Source organism: Lytechinus pictus, chromosome 16, assembly GCF_037042905.1.
Source record: "Lytechinus pictus isolate F3 Inbred chromosome 16, Lp3.0, whole genome shotgun sequence".
In the NCBI taxonomy this organism is placed as follows: Eukaryota; Metazoa; Echinodermata; class Echinoidea; order Temnopleuroida; family Toxopneustidae; genus Lytechinus; species Lytechinus pictus.
Window position 1 is genome coordinate 5,083,510 of NC_087260.1, and position 24,371 is coordinate 5,107,880.

The 24,371-nt window shown below is 36.9% G+C and overlaps 1 protein-coding gene across 4 annotated transcripts; it reads right to left on the reverse strand.

Moving 5' to 3' along the window:
* Positions 1-24,129, reverse strand: LOC129279359 (choline-phosphate cytidylyltransferase A-like). 4 transcript variants are annotated; one of them, XM_064110896.1, is made up of 8 exons: positions 23,948-24,129; positions 22,685-22,875; positions 13,363-13,471; positions 12,359-12,472; positions 10,112-10,263; positions 8,802-9,023; positions 3,257-3,445; positions 1-2,574 (listed from the first exon to the last, which is right to left on the reverse strand). In XM_064110896.1, exons 2-8 carry the CDS (start codon positions 22,790-22,792, stop codon positions 2,218-2,220), a joined length of 1,251 nt encoding a protein of 416 aa, XP_063966966.1. In that variant the 5' UTR covers positions 22,793-22,875; positions 23,948-24,129; the 3' UTR covers positions 1-2,217. The 4 variants fall into 4 exon arrangements, with proteins under 4 accessions (XP_063966966.1, XP_063966964.1, XP_063966965.1 ...); XM_064110894.1 differs by lacking the exons at positions 22,685-22,875; positions 23,948-24,129 and adding exons at positions 18,478-18,813; positions 19,564-20,188; XM_064110895.1 differs by lacking the exons at positions 22,685-22,875; positions 23,948-24,129 and adding exons at positions 18,478-18,790; positions 19,564-19,766.
* Between the last annotated feature and the right edge of the window lie 242 nt (positions 24,130-24,371).

The following is a 24,371-nucleotide window of genomic DNA, read 5'->3' on the forward strand; positions in this document are numbered from 1 at the left end:
AAGGAAATCTAACCCCATTTAATAAATTAAGTAACTTTAATGAATGAAACAAATGAGAAAACAGATTGGCAATAGTGTGTACAAAACTAGACCATTTGTTTCTCAATAGTTGATTTGTATTTAAAAAAAAATCTCTTGATATTGGCTACATCTGTCTGGCCATTATGGTGGTATATAGACAACTTTCCCATTGTTTCCTTCACACATTAAAATAAAGTATTTAAAAAAAAAATCTCCTACATTTGGGACCTTTGACCCCAGAGTGTTGTGTGATTTACATGTTATGAGTTGTGTGAGGATGAAGGAAATCAGATATCTGGAGAGATGTAGTAACTAAAAATTCCCTGAAAAACGTTGCCAATTTGAGTTAGACATGCAAATTAGAGATGAAACTGCAAGTAAAAAATCATAAATCAGAAGACCTGAGGCCTGTCTTACAAAGAGTTGCGATTGATCCGATCAATCGCAACTATGGAAAGCCAGCAAAGTCAACATATAAAATACATGTTTGTTCAAAAAAATTTCTAGATATGAATGTATATCCATCAATTCATTGATTTCTTGTCAATTTGATGTGTTCTCCTTTGTTTACAAATGATATTTTGCACATTTCCTGTAGAAAAAATTATGACACTGATGGATTTCCATAGAGTTACGATTGATCTTTACTCTTTGTAAGATGGGGCCCTGGGGGTGTTTCACAAAGATGAAAGTATGACGTAGAGTCGCACTTAAATGCCTAGTTGCGTGCAGTATAAAGGGCATGACCGCATTGGTCAGATCATGTTAAGAGGACGCCCACTACTGTGTATTAATCAATAAGATTGCGGGTTGCATATCATATACGCGACGGCATTTAAGTGTGACTCCAAGTCATACTTAACTCTTTGTAAAACATCCCCCAGGATATCACCTAGAATTCTAAATTCATATTAGACTGTTCAAATGGCCTGAATATTATACTGCCTGAGTTCGACCATAAAGGTTGGCATCACTGAATAATGATCTTGCAATTCGAACATACTGTAAAGGTGTTAGACTGCTTTTATCTTTCCATACATTCGTAATTCTCTTGAAGATTCAGTGTGACTCTCTTTGTTTATTGAGGGGATTGTGCAAATTTCCCGGAGAAAAATTATGGTATGGATGAATTTCGATACAGTTGAGATTGATTGGATCAATTGTAACTTCCATATTTCCTTGAAATTGTTTTTTAGTTGGAAAGTTGTAGTTGTATCAAGAAAATATTAAAAATCAACTTCTTTCTCGACTCTGAAAGCTTGTTTTCAGTAGATGTCACACTCCATCTACAACAATAAAGTCTACATGTGGGACTATGATATACATTATTTTGGGGAAGGTTTGTTTAAATCATTATTATTAGTGTTGTTCAAAATAAACATAATAACTTAGGCCTAGTTTGAACATATTGGTCCGTATTTCTGAAGTCGGGTTTAATTAAAACTCAGGCTTTAAATTGTGGTTTAAGTATGGATAGCCAATAGTGTCATAAATCTATAACAGTATAATTTCAATGTATCAGCTCATTTTTCTCTCAAATCATTCTAAGCTGGGTCGGAAGGATAAATAAGATAGCTTTCTTCACCATGACGAATTAGGAAAGAGCACATTAATCATAAGAAATATACAACGCAAGTAAACATTTTGACATTTTTGGATTTCCATAATGTTAGCACAGAGTTAGACCATGGTCTAAGTTAAACCTGACTTCAGAATACGGGCCATTGAGTACAGAAGCCAGGTGATTGACATATCTGGCTGAGAGAATGAGGAATAGAAGCCAATAGATTCACAGTACTTGTACAATGTTGCAAACGGGCAAGTTATCAACTTTTTTGTCCATCCAACCCAATTTTTCTTCTTTTGTTACTTTACTTCATACGAGGTTAAAACTTTAAACCATGATAATTTTAGGGAATCATAAGTTTTCACATGAACTAAAAAACATAGACAGACAATTTCAGGGATGCCCCACATCTAGGGAGTCGGGCGTAGATACTTTCTGGAGTCGCCCAGAAGATTAATATACAGCTTTGCTTTAGATTGTAATTAGCTGTGCCCTTTGCCATCTTGACTGTGTCCGTAGATTTATGATGATTAAGTTCGTCCAACCCGTGCAGACGCTTATTCTAAGTTTTTGATTTTATCATCCTTGCAATCACTGTTTCCAAGGATCAGAAAGCACTGCTTACAGTTTCATTTGGAATCACAAGACATAGTTCCATGTGAAGCCAGTTGGCTACCTGTTGACAGCAACGATAAAGGCATCTTGTTGGCTAAGCGATCGTCCAACTTTGTATCACTCTTTTGCTCCCCTTCCTCTTCCTCGTCGTCCTCCTCCTCATCGTCATCCTCATCATCCTCCTGCTCGTCCTGGTCTCTTTCAAGACTCTCCTGGCCCAGACCATACCTATACTCCTCATCGCTTTCCTCCTCGTACTTGTCATCGCCTTCGATATCCCAATAGGATGCACTTGGGCTTCCGTGACCCGGGCTGCTGGGGGGTGAGATGGCATTCTGGAGGGTTCGCTTGCCATCTTGGAACATCCGGTTCTGTATTGCGAAAGGCCAAGGAAGAGGATAACATAAGAATGTATTTCCAGAGAAATGTTGTTATCAGAAGAAACATGTTTCTAGATTAACTTTAAAATCAGTCACCAACTCAACAGATTGTGCTAGTAAAACAGGCAAATATTAAAAGGTGGTTCTAAAATAAAAAGGGGACCTCAAACCTTTTTACATATACATTTTATTTGAAATTGTATGATCTTATCACAGATCTGGATGAAAGCGATCCCACACATAAGAAATTTGAATTGCATTGTTATGTCTTGTCTGCTGCTAATTTAATCCAATCATCTCCATTGCATATTTGAGTTTTTCTTTCGAGCAAATAAAAAAAAAAGGTTAGATGTATGTGGCAGACCTCAGGAAAATTCCTTTCATTTCCTTCTACAGGTAGGACTTTTCTTAACAATATATCCTGTTTCTAGTTCAAGTTCAAATGAAATGCTGTAATGCTATCAAATTACCATAGATTGCACAGTTTTACTTGAAGAGAAGTAAAACAGAGAAAGATGGAGATTTGAAAAAAAAAGCTGTCTTTTCCTGGGATTGCCTTCTTATTCATCCCTTCCAAAATAAAAACTTTTTTTTCCCAGTGATTTTGGGTGCTATATGCGGACAAATAAAATGGAAGAGGCGAGGGTTGAAGGACTGGAACATTAATACTTACCAGAGGACCATTCTGACCGAATAAATCTAAAAAGTTTCCAATCATCTCTCTCGACTTCTCCTCCCACTTCTGAAGAAAGTTAATACTCCTGTCTTCAATCTTATGAACAAACTCTTTCGACCTCCTCTCCACTCTCCTCACCCTCTGTCGGACCTTGTCCACGCTGTCTTGAACTTTGAACTTCGTTTCCTGTAAACAGTGGAGAAATGTGTACAAAATGTAACCAGTGAATGGACTCTAGAATAAAAGGTTTGGTTAACATTGATTTGAATTCTGAAAGATCAGAGTCCTTTCTACCAAAGAGTTGGTATAGATCTAATCAACCATAACTATGGACGGCCAGTCAACATCTAAAATGCAAATTTATTCAAAATATTTTCTAGATATGATGTATATTCATCGTTCTCTTGAAGATTCAGGATGATTCCTTTTGATTGTGCAAATTTCCTGTAGAAAAAAATTATGGTATGGATGGATTTCCAAACAGTTGAGATTGATTGGATCAATCATGACTATTTGCAAGACAGGGACCCTGAGCTGTAAAGTCCAATTTTTCACCTGTGTCTGTGACAGGCTGTACAAATGAATCCTATATATCATCATTCAGTCCTTCAAAAAGGTGAAAAATACTGTGAAAGGAAACACCACCCCATTTTTATGCCATATGTACATGTATGCACCTGGGCCCCATAAAACAAACATTAGTGATTAATCACTAAATGAAATGGCCTATCACGATCATCATTGCACGCACATTTTGCTCAGTAGACTGACTGGGAACCAATCAGAATTGTTCTTACCAATTAGCGATTAAAGCTAAATGCTAGTTTTGGTAACGATATCAAAATGAGTTCGTACAGAATCCAATGAAATGACCACCAAAGTGTCCGTTTGTATAAATAAAACGCATGTGCCAAAGGATTCTGGAAGAAATTGTGTAATTGCTGAGAAATCAGCAAATAAGTACAGGATTCGGGTAGAGCGTCGGGCCCGACGCTCAAAGCAATAATTATACACTGTCCCACGTGCGCTTATCTGTGTTGGGGAAGTTCAGTCTGAACATTTTTCAGCGTAGATTTCAAGATTTCACAAAGTTCAGTTAATGTAACTGTACCAGATCTAGATCCTCGATGATATACTGACAATTAAGCCTGGTTTTACAGACTTTCTCATGAAATCAGTGTTTACTGCAACTACTGGAATTTCTCTTTAATCGGTAATCTTTGAGTTATGGGGCCCTGAAAATCATCATTCAGTGCTTCAAAAAAGTGAAAAATACTGTGACCAGAAACACCATCCCATTTCTATGCCATAAACTACATGTGTTACCATTAGAAATCCCCAAAGAGAAATATGTGACTAATATGGAAGTATGTGCACAAATTTGACTCTTTTCCCTTCCAGGGTGTTTTTATTTCTTAAATTCATATAAAAATAATAATATGGTCCATTTATTATTATTATTATTATTATTATTACTTATTATTTGTACTGCGCTTTTCCCATTAGGCCCAAAGCGCTTACAATGAATTAATTAAATGTAATATTTTAAAAACTACAAAGTACGAAAGAGATGAGTTTTTAATGACTTTTTGAAAATTGCTAATGTTGGAGACTGTCTAATTATTAGTGGCAGGTCGTTCCAGGATTTTGAAGCCGACACTGTAAAAGTTCTGTCACCAGCTAATGTACGAGTTAATGAATATGTGAGGCGAAGGTGATCACTGGCCGACCTAAGTGCTCTAGTTGGTGTATACAGATTCAAGCAGTTACTTAAATACTGTGGAGCCTGTTTATTCAGTGTTTTGTAGACAATCAAGAGTAATTTGAACGTAATTCTCTGTTTAAAAGGAAGCCGGTGAAGAGAATTAAAGAGTGGTTGGGAAGGATGATCTCGGGAAACCTGTAAAATTAATCGTGCTGCCCAATTTTGTAGTCGTTGAATACGAATTAATTGATTAGAGGGAATTGTAGAAAGGAGCCCATTGCAATAATCAATACGAGACAGAACCAATGAACGAACAGCATTGTGACAGGCAGACTGGTCAATGAACCTTCTGATTCTAGAAATGTTCCTTAAATAGTATAGTTGTATGTCGTCAGCATAAAAATGATAATTGATACAGTGATTTCGGATGATGTCGCCAACTGGAAGAGTATATATTGAGTAGCCTATGGGTCCGACTATTGACCCCTGAGGGAGTCCAAATTCTAGAGTTATGGGATTTGACAATGTGCCGTCAATATCAACTTGCGAAGTCCATCCAGACAGGTATGATTGGAACCAGGATAAGACTTTGGACCTAACGCCTATTCTATTGAATAACCGAGATATGAAAATGTTATGATCTATTGTGTCAAACGCGGCAGATAAATCTAACAGCACCATAAAAACTACATTATTTGAGTCGAGAGAAAACATGATATCATTTTTTACTTTGATCAGAGCTGATTCGGTGCTGTGACCTGGCCTATAGGCAGATTGGAGAGGATCAAAAATATTATTAGATTCAATATGATCAGCTAGTTGAGTACATGCCGCCTTCTCGATGAGTTTACCTAGAAATGTTAAGTTTGAGACCGGTCTATAATTACTGATGTCATTTACGTCCAACCCTGATTTCTTCAAAAAAGGTTTGATGATTGCTGAATGTGCTTGATCAGGGAAAATACCTGTAGAAAGAGATTGATTGATTACATTTGTGAGCAATGGTAATAAATGAACAATGTTTTCTTTCAAAAACCATGTAGGAATCGGGTCAAGTCGGGAGGATTTAGTAGCCGAAGACATAATGATTCTAGATACATTTGACTGAGAAAGCACCTGAAATTCTGCGAAAAGTGGAATATTTTGATTTTCAATATCACTAAACTGAATGTTAACAGGTACAGTACATGCATCAAGTTCAGCTCTTATTCTCCTTATCTTGTTGACAAAAAACAAAGAGAATTGATGAGCTAATCTGGTTGCAGATTCGTATAAGGGAAGTTGATTCGACTTCTTGTTCAAAAGTGAATGAATGATCTGATATACCTCCTTGACAGAACACGAACCTAACTTTTCTTTCAAGAAATCTTCTTTAGCGGTATCAATGATTTGACATACATTCCTATTAGCTTCTATGAACAATGTGCGATCTGAATCTAGTCGTGTTTTACGCCATTTACGTTCTGCTTTACGTCGGTGCTGGCGAGCAACAAGTACAGACTGATTAAACCAGGGTCTACGTCGCTTCAGAGGGCGGGACTTGGTTGAAGATGGTGCACAGGTATCGAGTACCTTAGTGACGCCAGAAACATACCAGTCAAAAAGAGACACATTATCTAAATCTTCTGGTTGAGATGAAACTAAGTCAAGTAAAGCATTACTGAATTGAGCTTTATCAATCTTGCGATAATTACGTAAGGAAGAAGTAACAGAGACTGGCTCTGATTTCTGATGAGCCAATAAAAAACGAATCATATAATGATCAGAAATACAAGTGTCGAATGTGTGACACTGTAAGATAACTGAGTCATCTCTGGTAAAAACTAGATCTAAAGTATGACCAAGATTGTGTGTTGGACCTTGGACATGCTGAATGAGCCCAGCCGAAGAAATGGTGTTCCTCATGTGAAGCACATCATTTTTATTCATATCTTCCCAATGGACGTTGAAATCACCTAATAACACCAATTTTCCTGGACATAGTGATATCTCACATATGTATTCATCAAATTCCTTCAAGAAGTCAGAACTTGTGAATCTATTTGCTGAAGAAGGGGGTGGTCTATACACAATGAAAAAATGGATAGAGCTTGACAAATCGGTAATATGAGCGCATTCAAATGTGGCAAACTTGAAATCTATGTTCTTAATCTTTAATTTGAGCATACTTTTATACAGTACTCCAATCCCTCCTCCCCGTTTACTTGCGTCTCTTGGAGAGTTAATGAATGTATATCCTATAGGAGTGCACTCCCCTATTGATACATTATCCTGATTACTTAACCAGGTTTCTGTAATGCACATAACATCAATATTATATTCATTAACATATTCGGTAACATACGTAGTTTTATTTCTTACAGAATGTGCGTTCCACAAACAGACGTTGCAATGAGATCTTACAAGATTGTTATCAACACACGACACTGTTTGAAGATTGGTGTTGTTCCTTCCTCGCTTCTTTCGACTACAGCTGTTCGCAGAATCCATTTTATGCCCTCCTCTCTTACCTCTAAAACGTGTCTGGATACCAATTTCTTTGATCCGAAGCCATAAATTCTCGTGGAGCATGCCCCTGTTCTTCGTTGTTTTGTGAGCAATGTTCGACAGTCCATTTGTAACCACCTCAGGACTGTAATGTTTCCATGCAGGGTTACACTGCAGAAGAAAATCTCTGTCATAAACAATTCGTCCATTAGTTCCATTGTTAGATGTACTCGCAGATAGCTTACGAGCAAAATGTTCTCCAGGAGCGTTTTCGGTTGTTGGTCCTGGGTTGGGGTTGACGTCGCCGGACTTCAATAACTGGAACTGGAATGTTGCCGTTGAATTCTGATAATATGGCTGGCGGTGTTTCAAGTACTTGCAATGAATCCAGGATACTGAAGTATGAAGATATCCATGTTCATGTACATGATTTGGCACAGCTGCAGTTGAGACTTGAGCAGTTAATAGAATGTTAAAGATGAACCAAAGTCTCAATAGCTCCATTGTAATGCTATAGGATCAATGACTTACTTGAACAATACAATAGCCTTTAAAGTTGAATGAACATGAATGGTGAGCACCAAGTACAGTATATGTGTAGGCAGTAGACATACAATACACAGCCTACATGTACAAAATGGCTTACATATACAGAGTAGTTCAAATCAAAACCAATGCAAAAAATCTTATATCAAAGATCACACCAATATTGGAAAAAAATGGTTCAAAAGTTGGCCGAGTGAATCCATGCATATAACAAATTTGCATGATACAGCAATAAAACCAAAAGTACACAATATAATGGTGAAAAACACGTAAAATATCAGAGCTTAAACTACCACATGTCAGCCACGCAGGGCGACATTTTATACACATTTATATAACGAAGCTACAATACTTGCATACTTATACTTGGTATCATATATTACCCCTGCTTTAGCTGAGCTACCATATAGGCCCTAAAGCATTCAAGGAACAAATCCTACCGGGTACCCATTTAATAAATCTGGGTAGAGTGCAGCACAATGTGGGTATTGTGCTTTTTAGTGCTTTGAAGCCAGGGCAAGGCTGAAAGATCATACACAGTTTTGAATCTTGGACATGAAAGATATTTATTCATTTCCATATTTTGTTTTAAATCTGGGGACAAAAATTTGTAATCCACCAACCATAATCTACCAAACGTTTGGTCGTTTTATAGACACCTAACTTTTATCTAATTCAGCGGCTATAAACAATATTGGCTATAAGAAAGAATTAATAATTTTTTTTTTTTTAGATTGGGCTAATAATCCAATGAAGAAAGATGAAGATATTGTGCCTCTCATGAAATATAAGAAAATGACTCACATTAAACAAACCAACATTCAGATCTCTGGCCGAGTAACCTCTTGATAGATTCCGTCTGACGTAGATATCGTAATCTCTTACAAGTCTTGCGATGATGTCGGATGTCGACACGCCCTCTGTCCTCTTCGTAGCGACAAATTTTCCGGCCGCTTTGATGTCTTTGTAGACGTCCTCTGTGCCTGAAGCTCCGTAGGGCACATCGTCGTGGGCTACAAAGTCAATCTATGGGAAAGGTAAAAATGAGGAAACTCAACTAGTGCTTGGTGTTACAGAACTTCACAATATCATAGGATGCCTATGATGATATACATGTAGTATAGTGAGTGATTGTATTACCGCCCGGCCTTGTATTACCGCCCGGCCTTGTATTACCGAACGTGCGCATCATATGCGTCAGAAAATAATTTCATACGCTCAAAACTTTGCAACATCCTTCCAAAGGGAACTTGAATAGAAAGATGATGAAAAATGGTCAAAAACACATTTTTTAAGTCTTAATATTCTAAAAATAATAAAATATTATCAAAATAGCTCATCAGTGATTTTGTTGTTTTCTCAACTTTTCCCATAGAAAACACACGTTCGGTAATACGATACCTTTTTCAAGTGACCAAAATATTTCACATGCGAAGAGGGGTTTGATTGGAAGCTATTATCGTTAAAAAGGAAGAACGATTTCGGAAAAATGTTTACATATATATTTTTTGTAGGTGATTGTGTATTTATGGTGAAAGTTTGAATTTTGTGAGAATAATGTGTTTGATATGATTGAATTCATGAAAAGTGTTCGGTAATACGATCCACTACCATACTATTGTTTTTAATTGTCAACATACTATATTAGAGCTGTACGATTCATTAAAGTTTGAAAAGGCCGGAAATGGGGAGTTATCTGGGCCTGAAATCAGGCTAAGGCCTCAAGATTGGCACCTCTGATCATACGACATGGAATTGTCATTTCAGAAATCAGAAAACTGAGGTTTCTTGGCTATGCCTACACTGGAAGATACAAGTACATGTACACTGTATCATAGTTGTCCAGGGACATTTTAGAGATGAAAATACTATCTCACAACGTCTCGCCACAAGGGTTCAAGGGTGCAAAAAATTGCTAGTTGCATTGGGGCTTTAACATTAAAAATGTAACTTTCAAAGATGGTGGAAGGTTTCGACCTGCACAGACCAACATTGTGACAACAATGCACTTTATAGCAAATAGGATTGAAAGTGACTGATGTGATTTAATAACAAGACACAATATTCTAAAATCATTTCATAACTCTTGTTTTATTCATAAAATTTTATCTCACCTTGTGTTTCTCAAGAAAGTCCGCTGTAAGAGTCCATGGTGCATCCCGAATGATTTCATCCACATATCTGTTGTGTCTGACAGCTTCATAACGTTCCCACTCATTCATAACGGTGTTGCCTTTGTTTCTATGAGTCAGTTCATCGTTACACACTGGAGTTGATAAGAGAGATAAAAAGTTTGAATAAGCTCATGCTATGCATTGTGAGGGGAACAATGTGAAAAAAGGAGGAAACAATAAGACAAATGGCAAATATTGGGTAAACTAAAAGATTCAGAATCTTACAACCGTAGGCATGATGAGGACTGAAATGAAAAGGAATGGAAACTATTAAACTCTTAATGGTAAAAAAAAAATTATACTTCTTGCTAATAATATCATTATTCAAGAGAATATCATTGTTGTTTTTTTCAATTACATGAAAACATACCTGTATAAGAGTGTTTTTTGATAGACATTGACTTATTGGTCAGACATGTATTATATGTAAATAGTTTTTGTTGTTCTGCTCTGAAACGCCTTGAGCATCTAATCAAGACGGAAAGTGCGCTATATAAATCTCATGCATTATTATTATTAATTTTAGATAAAACAGCATCAGTAGTTAAAAAACATTTAAATAAAAAAATGGTTAAAACTGATTATCAAATTGAAAAACAAACTTGTTGTCCATCAAAAAATTACATTTATATTAGAACTTTAATTACCGGTATTTGATTTGTAATGTCATACACAAGCAGCTTTCCTACATATCACATGGTAACAAAAATTGATGAAATGTCATTTTCTCAGAAAATCAAAATGGTTTTTATTCTACCTTCAGTATACCAATACACAAATGATTTCACACCCGCTTCTAAAAAGAAAATAAAAAATAAGTCATTACGAATGAAAAAAAATGTATGCATTTTATATTACATAACATATGGAGCAGCTGCTCGTTTATGACGTCACAAATCAAAAACCAGAAATTTCAATAACCTTCTATCCTTCATGGACTTTCCTCAAATCTTCACCAATATGTATTATTATTTCTTCTGCTATCTTTTACAACAATATTTTCATCCGTGGAAGAGGTTTACGGTACACCATGTGTAAAATCCTGGAGGGACTGAGATAAGAAAAGTGGATAGAATTGGAGGTGAATTGGAAAGGCGAGAAAGTGGAGGTTTGAAAGTAGAGTCGAAATGAGTGTAGTCTTTATAAGGAGTGGAAAGATGAGTAGTAGGCAGGTTTGAGTAGAAGGCTTGATTAGGAGAGAGAATACTAGCTTGAGTCAGTGAATAGGTAGCAGGAGCCCGGGGGGGCCACTTCCATTCACGAGTGGATACCATGCGCGACCATGGGGTCTCGAAAAGCACCCTAAACACGTAATTTCCATAATCTGAAAATGCACCCTTTAACAAGTATTGGCGTGTGAAACCCTACCCTTAACAAGTATTGGAAACAAAACGATACTCATGGCAAATATTCCCTGAAATGAACCCCTAAACAAGTACAGGAATGTTTTATTGTTACGGGTCCTTCGGTCGTCGGCTTTACCTTATTTGGTTTAGTACGACCCCACCTTCTACACCTTGGGGCAAAAAGGACATCCTTTATTAAATATTTTAATTTTGTTTTATCATCCCCGCAAATTCGACCCTAAACACGTAATTGTCCTAGCGAAATAGATACCCTTTTTTCATTATTATTGCGTTTTTGACACCCTTATCACGTTACGTACGTAACGTGCCCAATCGTGAAAAAGACATCCTTTTTACGTGTTTTTTTGGTCGCGCATGGTATCCACTCGTCAATGTAAGTGGCCCCCCCGGGAGCAGGAGAGTAGACTCAGGTTCACTATCCCTCTTCAGGAGTGAGTGTTCGCTAGTTGTATGGCGGTACTTATGACGTGCATGCGGACCTGGGGCCCGTCTTACAAAGAGTTGCGATTGATCCGATCAACCACAACTATGGACAGCCAGCAACGTCAACATCTAAAATGCATGAATGTTCAAAATGTTTTCTAGATATGACGTAAGCTACATAAATTCATTGTTTTCTTGACAATTTGGTGTGTTTGCCTTTGTTTACAAAGGATGTTTTGAAAATGTTCGTGTAGAAAAAATTATGACACTGATGGATTTCCATAGAGTTACAATTGATTGGATCAATCGTAACTCTTTGTAAGACGGGGCCCTGAAGATGGAAAATTTTCATCAGGGTGAACTTCCCCTTTAACTGAAATATCACAAACCTACTTACCTCCAACCAAAAGGTATGTATTGGGGAAGGCATTCTTAGCTTGCATGAGAACTCTTGCATGCCCTGCGTGGAAGAGGTCGAAAATACCATCTGCATAAACTCGAACAGGACGCTCTGGAGATGGTAAAGGGATGGTAGGGAGGAATAACAAAAAAAAAATGTAAATAGTAAAAATCATTCTCAGAAAAATGTAAATTTCCATGCAGACAGAGCTTGGTAATGCATGCCAATCACTGCAAACAAGTTTGACATTTTGTATGCAGCTTTATCACTTTTTGTATAAATGCACAACTTTGTTAATTCGATTTAATAATAATAATGTAATAAGAATAACGGCATATTTACCCAGGGTAGCCACTTCAGTTTCGAAAACTGTTCTCCTAGCGGGCCCTGCTATTATTATTACCCCAGCTTTCACTTTGATTTTCATGATTTTCATTATTTGAGTACAGTAACTGAAATTTTACGGCCAGGAAAATTTGATAAGATATGAATTCTTTGAATTCTGTGAATTGTGTCTGCTTTCCATATCTAGCGGAAAACTGGGAATTCTAGCCAGGGTCAAAGGTGGGTCACATCATAGCAGACCTGCCAACCTCTGGGAATGAAAAACTGTATTCTGTGATAAAAAAAACTGTATTTTTCCCAAAAAAAGTGTATTTCATAATGAAATGCTTGGCGCACTCGCTCATTGCGGCGCTCAAGCTGCATGCAAGCTAAAATGCGCACTGCTCTTGCAGATGAAAAAAAAAACCATTAAAACATGTGTATATCTTCACCCTGATTTGAACAAAATGATTGAAAAAAAAAACAAGTTACCTGAAATTACATTGATCTAATAACCATATTTGGGCACGTTTTATGTTTTTTTTTTTTTTTTATACAAAAAACATATTTTTCAAAGAAAAAACGTACTGCCGTATTTTGGTTGCAAAAACGTACTAAATACGGCTAAAACGTACTGGTTGGCAGGTCTGTCATAGGCACACAGCAGTCATACTTACGTACTGCACCTGACTTTGCTTGGTCGAACGTGACTGGTGTAAAATCCCATCTCTGCTTCTCCTGTTCCGATTCTAACGACCCGTCTAGAGTGGCTGGTTTGACAAGACCCTGGAATCACAGCAAAATGAAATATAAAATAGAAATAAATTGTTTCATGTTTGCAATTTCATACGGGAAACCAGCCTTAATTGCTTTCTTGTGGATTTACATGCAAACTTTGAAGTGCAAAGAAGATTCTAACGACCCGTCTGAAGTGGCTGGTTTGACAAGACCCTGGAATCACAGCAAAATCAAATATAAAATATAAATAAATTGTATCATGTTTGCAATTTCATACGGGAAACCAGCCTTGCTTTCTTGTGGATTTACATGCAAACTTTGAAGTGCAAAGAAGATTCTAACGACCCGTCTGAAGTGGCTGGTTTGACAAGACCCTGGAATCAGAACAAAATGAAATAATACATTGGCCCGTATTTTGAAGTCGGGTTTAAAGTTGTGGCTTAAGTATGGATTAGCCAATTGTACAAAAATCACCAATAGTAGAGATATTTCAGCTTATTTGACTCTCAAATCATTCATAATTATCTAGGAAAGTAGGAAGTATAAATACTGGTAGATGATTGTCTTCATTCATAATTGTCCAGGAAGTATAAATAGATGATTGTCTTCACCATTGAAAAATCAGGAAAGAGCACAGTAAATATAAGAAACAAACAATATAAAAAATTTTGACACTTTTTGGCTTCCCATAATTTTTGCACAGACTTTAGACCATGGTCTAAGTTAAACCTTACTTCACCGTGCTGCACCCTAAATCGCAAAACAGCCTATGATGTAGGTTGCGCACAGCATTAAAGGAGAAATATATTGATTATGAATATGGCCTGATTATATATCAGTGGAAAGGTCAATATGTGGGGATTATCATTTGGGGATTATCATTTGGTCATTCAAAAATAACGAAAGTAATACATAAGGTGGAAATCGCCAATTAAAAAGCGCTAAAATGCCTCTCCGAAATACGCCTCCCATCGGTCTCTGAATTGACTCGAATTTGATGACGTGTATGAGTGTACGAGAGACGTGATTGGCTCTCCCACGTCAAGCTCCACTTGCATGCAAAACCTAGCTGTTGCGAGGGTACGTTTTCTCCAAACAGTCACTGAATACATGTACTTCGATCACGAAATGAAAGAAAACCCAGAAGTTTATCTAGATTTTGGATTTTCAAATTGATGATTTTGAAGATGAAGAGAATGATGATGAAATTTCTAGCTCTATATAGTGACGTGGATGGAGGTAAATTAGGGGAATTACGTCTATGATGATGAGTCGGACAATTCAACTTGCATGCCGGCCGATTCGCTACCAACTCATGCAGCTGCTAGTACTGCTAGCTGCACGTATGCCTATACCGCGGGCCAAAATAAATCCATGAAAATTCCAGCCTGACCAGCCATACAGAGTCTCTTCCCTCTGTCAAGGCTCTAAAGAAGGAAAATAATGATATAACTGTACTTACAAACAAGTGAATATATCCGAATCTGAAGGCAAATCAACTCAACGAATAGCAGCAGACGATATTCACCGACGATAAACTTCACATGGCCGTGGCTGGGATAAATTGTCACTCGTTCTGTTAGATATAATTTCTATCTCATTATTTTGACAAAATTACGAAACTCGGGGAATTATTTATCTATATAAAAACATAGTAACACCTCGTACTATTTTTAAATTACGATTACCTTTTTTGAAGCAAAAAGTTGAGGTAAATTAGAATTAGATGTAAAAGATCATCCCCAACATGCGTAGCTCGTATATGATTGTAAACAAACATTCAAACACACATTGCTTGCTCGCCTTGGCTGAGAGAGAAGATGCACGTGTTGCACTGCTCTCAATCGGCATTTTGGATGGTTTGTTTACAATCACATACGAGCTACGCATGTTGGGGATGATCTTTTAAATCTAATTCTAATTTACCTCAAATTTTTGCTTCAAAAAAGGTTTTATCGTAATTTAAAAATAGTACGAGGTGTTACTATATTTTTATATAGATAAATAATTCCCCAAGTTTCGTAATTTTGTCAAAAAAATGAGATAGAAATTATATCTAACAGAACGAGTGACAATTTATCCCAGCCACGGCCATGTGAAGTTTATCGTCGGTGAATATCGTCTGCTGCTATTCGTTGAGTTGATTTGCCTTCAGATTCGGATATATTCACTTGTTTGTAAGTACAGTTATATCATTATTTTCCTTCTTTAGAGCCTTGACAGAGGGAAGAGACTCTGTATGGCTGGTCAGGCTGGAATTTTCATGGATTTATTTTGGCCCGCGGTATAGGCATACGTGCAGCTAGCAGTACTAGCAGCTGCATGAGTTGGTAGCGAATCGGCCGGCATGCAAGTTGAATTGTCCGACTCATCATCATAGACGTAATTCCCCTAATTTACCTCCATCCACGTCACTAGAGCTAGAAACTTCATCATCATTCTTCGATCATCTTCAAAATCATCAATTTGAAAATCCAAAATCTAGATAAACTTCTGGGTTTTCTTTCATTTCATGATCGAAGTATTCAGTGACAGTTTGGAGAAAACGTACCCTCGCAACAGGTTTTGCATGCAAGTGGAGCTTGACGTGGGAGAGCCAATCAAGTCTCTCGTACACTTATACACGTCATCAAAAAACCCCAATTTCGCGGACGTAATTGAGCGTGTTTGAAGCATTCAGAGAGAGAACTTTAAACTATCAATTAAGTGAGTTTCATCGTTCTCCATGATAAATGATGTACACCATCGTGATCTTCTTATTTTCCCCTTTAATTTGATATATAATTCTTCATTTTTATGATTTTCAATATATTTCTACTTTAACAGGTGACTTTACTACAAATTTGCTATTGGCTACATGTACATGTATGTGTTCATCTTTCCACATATGTTATAAAGTATGTGTGAAAACCTCTCAAATTCAAATGAATTACTGAATTATTATCCTTCTACATGTACATACATGTACATAGGCTCTTTAACAAAAGTTACAACAGCGCCTTTGTTGTAGGATTCTTCCAGCATCTCTCAACTCTTATCACCCCATTTCATCATGTAGCAAAAAACACTGGAAAATGAAGAAAACCCACGTAAAAAATGCTTTTAATAAATGTGGAGTGTTGCGGCCCAGTGGATTAGTCTCCAGACTTTGAAACAGAGGGTCGTGGGTTCGAATCCCAGCCATGGCATGATTTCCTTCGGCAAGAAATTTATCCACATTGTGCCGCACTCGACCCAGGTCAGGTGAATGGGTACCCGGTAGGAAGAAATTCCTTGAATGCTCTAGCGCCCCATCAAGGTAGCCGTGTTAAAGCCAAGGTAATAATAATAGCACAGCCCGCTGGGAGAACAGTTTTCGAAACTGAATTGGCTACCACGGGTAAATATGCCATTATTATTATTATTAGCTCCATAGGATGATTCCTACATTAAGACTCAACACAGAATTTCGCCAAGGTGCCTTATTAATTACAAGGAATAATTTTCCTGGTTCATGTATTGCATCGCAGATTTCCTCCACAAAATTTTCTTTGTGTAGGACTGTACACAATATAGTTGAAAGCATTTCTCTATTTAACAACCAAAAATGCTATTCAAATTAATATAGTAAAATTATACCCTGAAGTATATGTAAAAAAAAAATGCATGAACCCTTTTTTTTTATATCAAAGAGTGCAAACATTTGTACTGTACGGTAAAATATGGAGAGCTGCAAACTCTCACTCACTGAGAGTGAGACTCATTTATTTTTATCCTTTCTCATTGCTCTAAAATTTTGCTTTATTTGCAATGCATTTCTATTGATCTCACTTAATGTTGGCAGCCCTGAGTATACTAAACAAATACATGTATATCAGGCTTTGAGAAAGTATAGTGGAATTATTTATCCGAGGTTGGTCTGGCAATTGGAAATATAGTAGTTTTGCCAGTCCAACCGTGGATTAATAATTTCCACTATGCTTTCGAATAAAACGCCTGATATATTTGTTTTATATCCTACTTTTAATAATTTATAACAAAAAAAATCTATGCGCTGAGCTTGCAAAGTCCGGTTACTTGCGTTGAATTAGCTACTTTTCTCCGAGCCACCGCGTTCAGCGGAACGCAGATTAGTGCCAGCGCCGACGCATCACGGATCTTGCCTGGGAGAGAGAGCTCGCTGGCCGGCGCGCCCGAGAGTTCAGCTAAATATCCAGTTTTCTGAAATAATGACGTCAGAATATTGGTATAGCGAAAAATATATCGAGGTCTGACGTCACGCAACATCATAGTTGAAATATATTTGGTCACATGATGCTATTTGAACCAATCGCTATACAGGATTCAATCTATGTAGGATATAATACACACTATGTTCATCTATTTAGATCGAACGTCTGTACACAATGTTACTAAATCTGCTGGTGGTCACAACATCAATATTTTTCAAGTAAAGTCCTGTCTAAAGAACAGTAAATCAGGGCTGTACTTTACATGTATGTTAGAAGTAAAAAATAAATGTACATTGACTACATACATGTATGTACTCAATCCTGCTGAACACAGCTACATGTATGTTTACACGTACAGTGCATATAAAGAAATTAATATACGTTTGAAACATCGATTAATATAAGACTCTTCATTTCTATTAAAGTCATGCAAATAAGTTTCCATACCAAGAATAATTATCAAACTGATTCCTGATGAATACCATTTATTCAAACAAGGAAATAACCTTTCCGTTGCATTTCATATGATCACAGTACGCATATGACTGCTGAATTAATTCAGTGTAATGATGTATGTACAGAGACATTGATCCTTGTTCAAAGTGCTTTTTGTCATCTACATATATGAAGTGAGCATATTACATGTAATTCATTTCCTGATTTAATGTGATGTTTTGTTGCTTCTTGTTACAGAGTAATATTGATTAGTGACATCAATACAAATTTGTGAGTACATATAGGGTGCATTGATGTACATGTATACACAGATTTCTCAATAAAAAAACCAAGTGTTCAGAATATTATTCTTCAAAAATAAAATACATTTTATTTCAACAAACTCACACTTCCAAAATCTGGAATGGGAGGAACTTTTATTAAGCCTCCTTTTCCACAAAACTGAAGACTGTGCTCTGAGCAGGTTGACCACGCTGAATCATCGTCTGACGAAACGTCCGAAGAGATTGAGCCTGAACGCTCCTTCCGTGCACCTTCAATATCAACTCCACCATCTGCCATTCTGTAACACTGTTCAAATGCAGTATGTTCACACTCGCAGATGTTCACACTTGTTAGACAGCAGAGCACTGCAGTAAATGTTGCTTCCAACCAGGGATTGAAACCACAAGATTCTGTTGATTTCCTCACTACCTTGCTACTGTATAACCATGGATATCCCTGCTATAACCATGAAGCTATTACAGTAAAGCTCAGAGTAAAAGCTACAAGGACTTTGGTGATTATTTTTAGCTCATAAATCATACAACCAGAGCAAGAACTATCACCTGACTGACTGATGTTTTATTGTCTTGAAATTTATAAAGGCACAGACTATTAATTCAGGGAGCCTTCAATTATGTGCATTCCACAGATAGTTGTTTTGCGCCAGGTGAAGCATGAAGGAGATTATCTGAGGGTTTTATATTCTTAATAGTGTAAAAAATATATTGATGATCTTTTTTTTTCTTATTACTATTTCATGACCTACATCTCACCATTTTCAATCAAGGAACCTGAAACACTTGGTTTTCATAAAAATCTACAGTGAATATTATTTTTCCTCAGTCATTAGGGGAATGTTTCACTTTATTAAAACAAACTATTAAAAAGAAATTGTACATTATTTTCTGTCATTTTGCAGTTATATTTAAAATAACCTCCAACTTTCTCAAAGGGGGCATATTCCAAATGGATTATATTGCATGGAGTTGATGCTTAGGCCCTATAAATTTTAGTTTTCATAATTGATTTTTGAGGGTAAAATATACACTATGTGTGTACATTATAACAAACATCAATGCAATTCAAACCAATGCATGCAAATCCTACATACATGTATAGGCATAAAACATCTTGAGTATACACCTCACTGAATTACACAAAAAATATAAACTGTAGCTTGTACTCAGACAAATCTCCTTCGGTCATTACCAAGAATAATTTAATACTGTTCAAAACTCGTCCTCACTGTAGATGGAATCCAATAATAAGGGTAAGAAAATAAACATTGTCATTATAAACCTCTCTGTGAGGCGGCCAGTCAGACATCTGAACAAAAGTACATTCAAACAACCTGAATCACAAATTACTCAAAATTTATAAAAATGCACCTTGCATTCAGACAAATCTCATCTAGTCAATAATGAAAAGCTGTTCAAAACTCATGTCCTCCATGTAGACATTATACATTTGAGGGGGACCAGTGATGCCTGACATTATGAAAGGCCCTGTGTACAACTCACAAATTACACAAAATCATCAACTGTAGCTTGCGTGCATCTCCTCAAGTCATTAAAAGGCTATTCAAATCTCAGGTCCTCACTGTTTATGGTATCCAATTCAGGGTGGTATCAAAAACCTCAGTTTTAAAGGGAGCAAGTCAGTGACACCTGAAGCAATAGCAATAGTGCTCGAATGAATAAAATCCTGCAAAATAGACACACACCCCTTCGCTCAACCATGAAAGAGTTACATAGAGAGATGTCGGTCTCTAATGGATGCAGGCTCGCATCTCATCGCATCGCAACCAGTGGCTGCTCTCATTGTGACAAATGATGCTACGAGGAGTGAGACAAATCATTTACATCTACAATGTAGCCTTGTCTCAAGACTATGGGATTATCCAGTAGAGAGAGGAAGACTCAGAGTTCATGAGTAGTCTGTCTGCAAAGACCCTGTACATGTAAATGTAGTTCACATCATACGGGTCTTGATAGAAGTCTAGCACAAATTACACTTTGAGCTTGAGGCTGCGTGTACAGTACACAATCCCCATTCCTCAGTTAGATACCAGGTAGTCTGAAAAATTCAGACCACTTTATGGCTCGCCCCAACAAACTGGGAATTGAGATTCCCTGACATTTGCTGCGGCAACAATTGCTTTGATGAAAAATCTGGAAGTTGTTTGTAATATAGCTATTACATAAAACCCAACCTTAAAAACTGAATAAACCCTAGTACAAGCAGTTATCTCTTGACATTATTCTATTAAAACCAACCCGAACTCTAACCCTAAGTCCTCCGTCTGAGATACATGTACATACATGTAAACTAGACAGAAGCAAATGTTACAGTAGCTGTCGTGTCACCAGGGCCCTGTCTTACAAAGAGTTACGATTGATCCGATCAATCTCAAGTATATGGAAATCCATCAATGTCATCATTTTTTCTTTAGTAAATTTGCATAATGTCCTTTAAAAACAAAGAGGTGCATACTGAATTTTCAAGAAAACAGTGAATGTATAATAAAAATATGTCATTTCTAGAAAATATTTTGAACAAACATCTATTTCAGATGTTGATGTTGCTGGCCTTCCATAGTTGCGATTGATCAGACTAATGGAATGATGCCTAATAATTTTGAAGTGATGACATACATGTAACGCAGCATTGACTATCGTACAGCATGAGGGTATGTGTGTGTCTACAGCACCACTGTACTAATCCCAAGCTGTGATCTCATCATTGTGGTATTGATGAGTGAGGCAAATTACCTAGTCTAACATCCAGACCTCTAAAGTTCTACATGTTAGGCAGAGATTACAAGCATACGTGATATAAATTCTAATCATGGTGCAATATTACCCATTGGAGCAATGGGAATTGATTAGACCAAATCAATACACTTCAGTCTTCTTTCTATATACGGTTTATATAATTTGAACATAATTTATCAATGGCAGTGTTTGCATCAATATGAATCCACATCCATAGGCTCGTGGGTGGATACAACAATAATTTTCATCTCCACATTCACACACATTAAAAATTCCACCAACCATTTCATAGAACAATACTTTTATAGCACTGGTCATTCACTTTGAATAAATTTTAGAATTTAGCTGAACTTGATACAAAAGATGCAAGATCATTCTGGAAAGAATTCAGATACAGTTAAATTTCTTTTTAAAGCAATGAAAGTTTTTCAAAACTGATTTTTGCTGTTGAATATATAGTTTGCTACACATACATGTACATGTATGTAGTATCTTACTGACACTTTTTTTTAAATATAATTTAACGAATGAAGTGCTACACATAGCTTTACAATTTATAGAATAATAGAGACATGAAGAAAAAGGTTTCAAATTTTGCCTTTCCACATTGATTCTCAGCTTTACTGGATAATACACATTCAAACTCCAAAAGCTGAAAAATGAGACTGATTCATTACATACATGAAGCAAGTTTACATATCACATTCCTAAATGTTCCAGTAGAGTGTTTCACAAACAGTGATTTTCACTGAAGATTTACTCTTATCCAATCAAATGCAAAAATTTCCATAGTACAGTGTATATGATAGTCAGCAACAAGCATAATTTGAGGTATTCTTTGCACCGGTTATCCATTTACCTCAATTGGGTCGAGTGCAGCACAATGTGGGTAAATTTCTTGCTGTTGAGGAAAACACGTCATGGCTGGGAAATGGGAATTGAACCCACGCCCCTCAATTTGAGGGACAAGAGACACAGCCACCACACCACGACACCCCCAAGAAGATAACAGTACATTCCGAAGATATTCAATACAGAGATGTATCAACAGACGGAGATGATTCTATTGGTTGATTTAATTATATAACACATTTAAGAGTGGCAGATTTAAGAGGGGGGGGGGGGCAATCAGCCAATGCCCCCCCTTTTGAGAGCCATAGTCAATATCTTTTAATGGATGCCGTTCTACACAAGTGTGCCCCCCTCCTTTTGAAAGTTGCAGCATATATTTTTAATGGGAATATATGCCGTACATGCACAAGTTTTTTTTTTCATAGATGAAATGACCTTCATTTTTTGGTTAACAGTAAACCACTTCTTTTCGGTGGGGGGGGGGGGGGGCGGCTCAGGGTGATTTCGCCCCCGAAATGCTCAAAATAGTACTAGAAAATTCCAGTTCACTGAATTTATGCTAAAAGGTTCTCCAATGTTCGGGGCTACTTTTTCCCAGCCTACTTACTGATTTCGCAAAATTGGAGAACATTTGAGCATTTTGGGGTTGCAAAATCACCCCTAGCCCCCTGTGTAATCCCCCCAACAACAACCAAAATACATACTGGGCTTAACTTGATCCTCTTTCCACTGCCTCCATTGTTGGTACTGTCAACCTGATCCAAGTCATCTAGATCATCACTCGAAGACCGTAACTTCCGCTTGGTGGCCATCTTGGATTCTCACTAATTTCGCCAATTCTAGATGTCCTTTGACGTATCCAATTGCTCAATGTTGTATGAAATTGCCAATCTTCCTGTTGATAAGAAAAAGGGTATACAGTGTTGAATGTATTTATTCACTTAAGCTCTAAACTCCAGGGGTAGTTTTCTGATCATAGCCATAGTTTAGTTAAACCCAGATTATCTTTAATAGACAACACTTATGGAGCACCAGTTACCAACTTAAACCAATATAAATTATTCCAGGGTTCCCACAGAAATTTGAAAATAGAAATTCCATGACTTCCTGTGACGTCCCAGGAGTTATGTAGTAATTGGGATGTCACAAAACTGGGAAAAATGGAAATCATGAACACCAATTAGAATAGCAGAGTATGATCACAGAGTATGAGAGTCGTGAGAAACAACAAACTGGAAAGCTGCCATAGCCAAGAGGTTAATGCGATTCCATGACTTTTCACAAATTTTCCAATTTACCTGACTTTCCATGACCACAAATTTTTCCAGGATTTTCCTGAATTTTCCATGACTGTGGGAACCCTGTATTCTTATTCTGTATTATTATTATTTTGTGCAGTGGCGGACCGTGACCCGGAGGAGACAAAGCATTGGAGGGGCACAGCATTGTTCACAAAGAACAATGCCCCTCCAATCATTTGTCTCCTTCGGGTCACGGTCCGCCACTAATTTTGTGCAAAGTATGTTGTGTGATATAATTTTTTGAGGAAACAGCATTTTAATTCTGTATTATTGTTATTTTGTGCAAAGTATGTTGTGTGATATAATTTTTTAAAATGCCATTTCCTAAAAAAATTTAAAGGTATTTTTTCTTTTCAAATAAGCTTGATATGTTTTGATATGAATGTCTAATCAATGTAACATAAACTCCCCCCCCCCCCAAAAAAAAAAAGCCACACACACACAAACACAACCTTCCACATATCCTTGGCTGTGCTTAACAGAACTCATGGCGACACGAACTGATCAGGGATTTTTTTTAAATAATCAATCAATTGTCTGTAACATACTACAAAAAAATCTGCATTCAATGTAATTTTTTTAATCAGAACTGCACAAAAAATCTAACCAATAAAAAAAAATAAGAGTTTGTTTTATATTCAAAATAAAAACACATGCAGTTATTACCTTGTACAAGCTACACCAGTAATATCAATATTCCTACTGCACACACACATATACATGTACACTCATCAAATCCCCATGAGAAACCTGCAAACACAAAGTTTATGAAATCTATTTCTCAGAAGCCCAGATAGATGGACTGCTCGTCTTGTAATGTTTACAGCCAAGCTGGTGATGATGGTCTGACCGGGTCCAAAGGTTAACATTAGTCTCAATTCAATTGTCTTCTAGAAAATCCTCATACCCAAGATTGATATATATACATTGTAGCAAGTCGGAACCAAGTACAATAGACTCTACATAAGACAATCTTCCATGTATTAAACTCCGGGGGGGGGGGGGGGGGGGGGGCACTTACATTGACGAGTGGATACCATGCGCGACCAAAAAAACACGTAAAAAGGATGTCTTTTTCAAGATAGGGTAC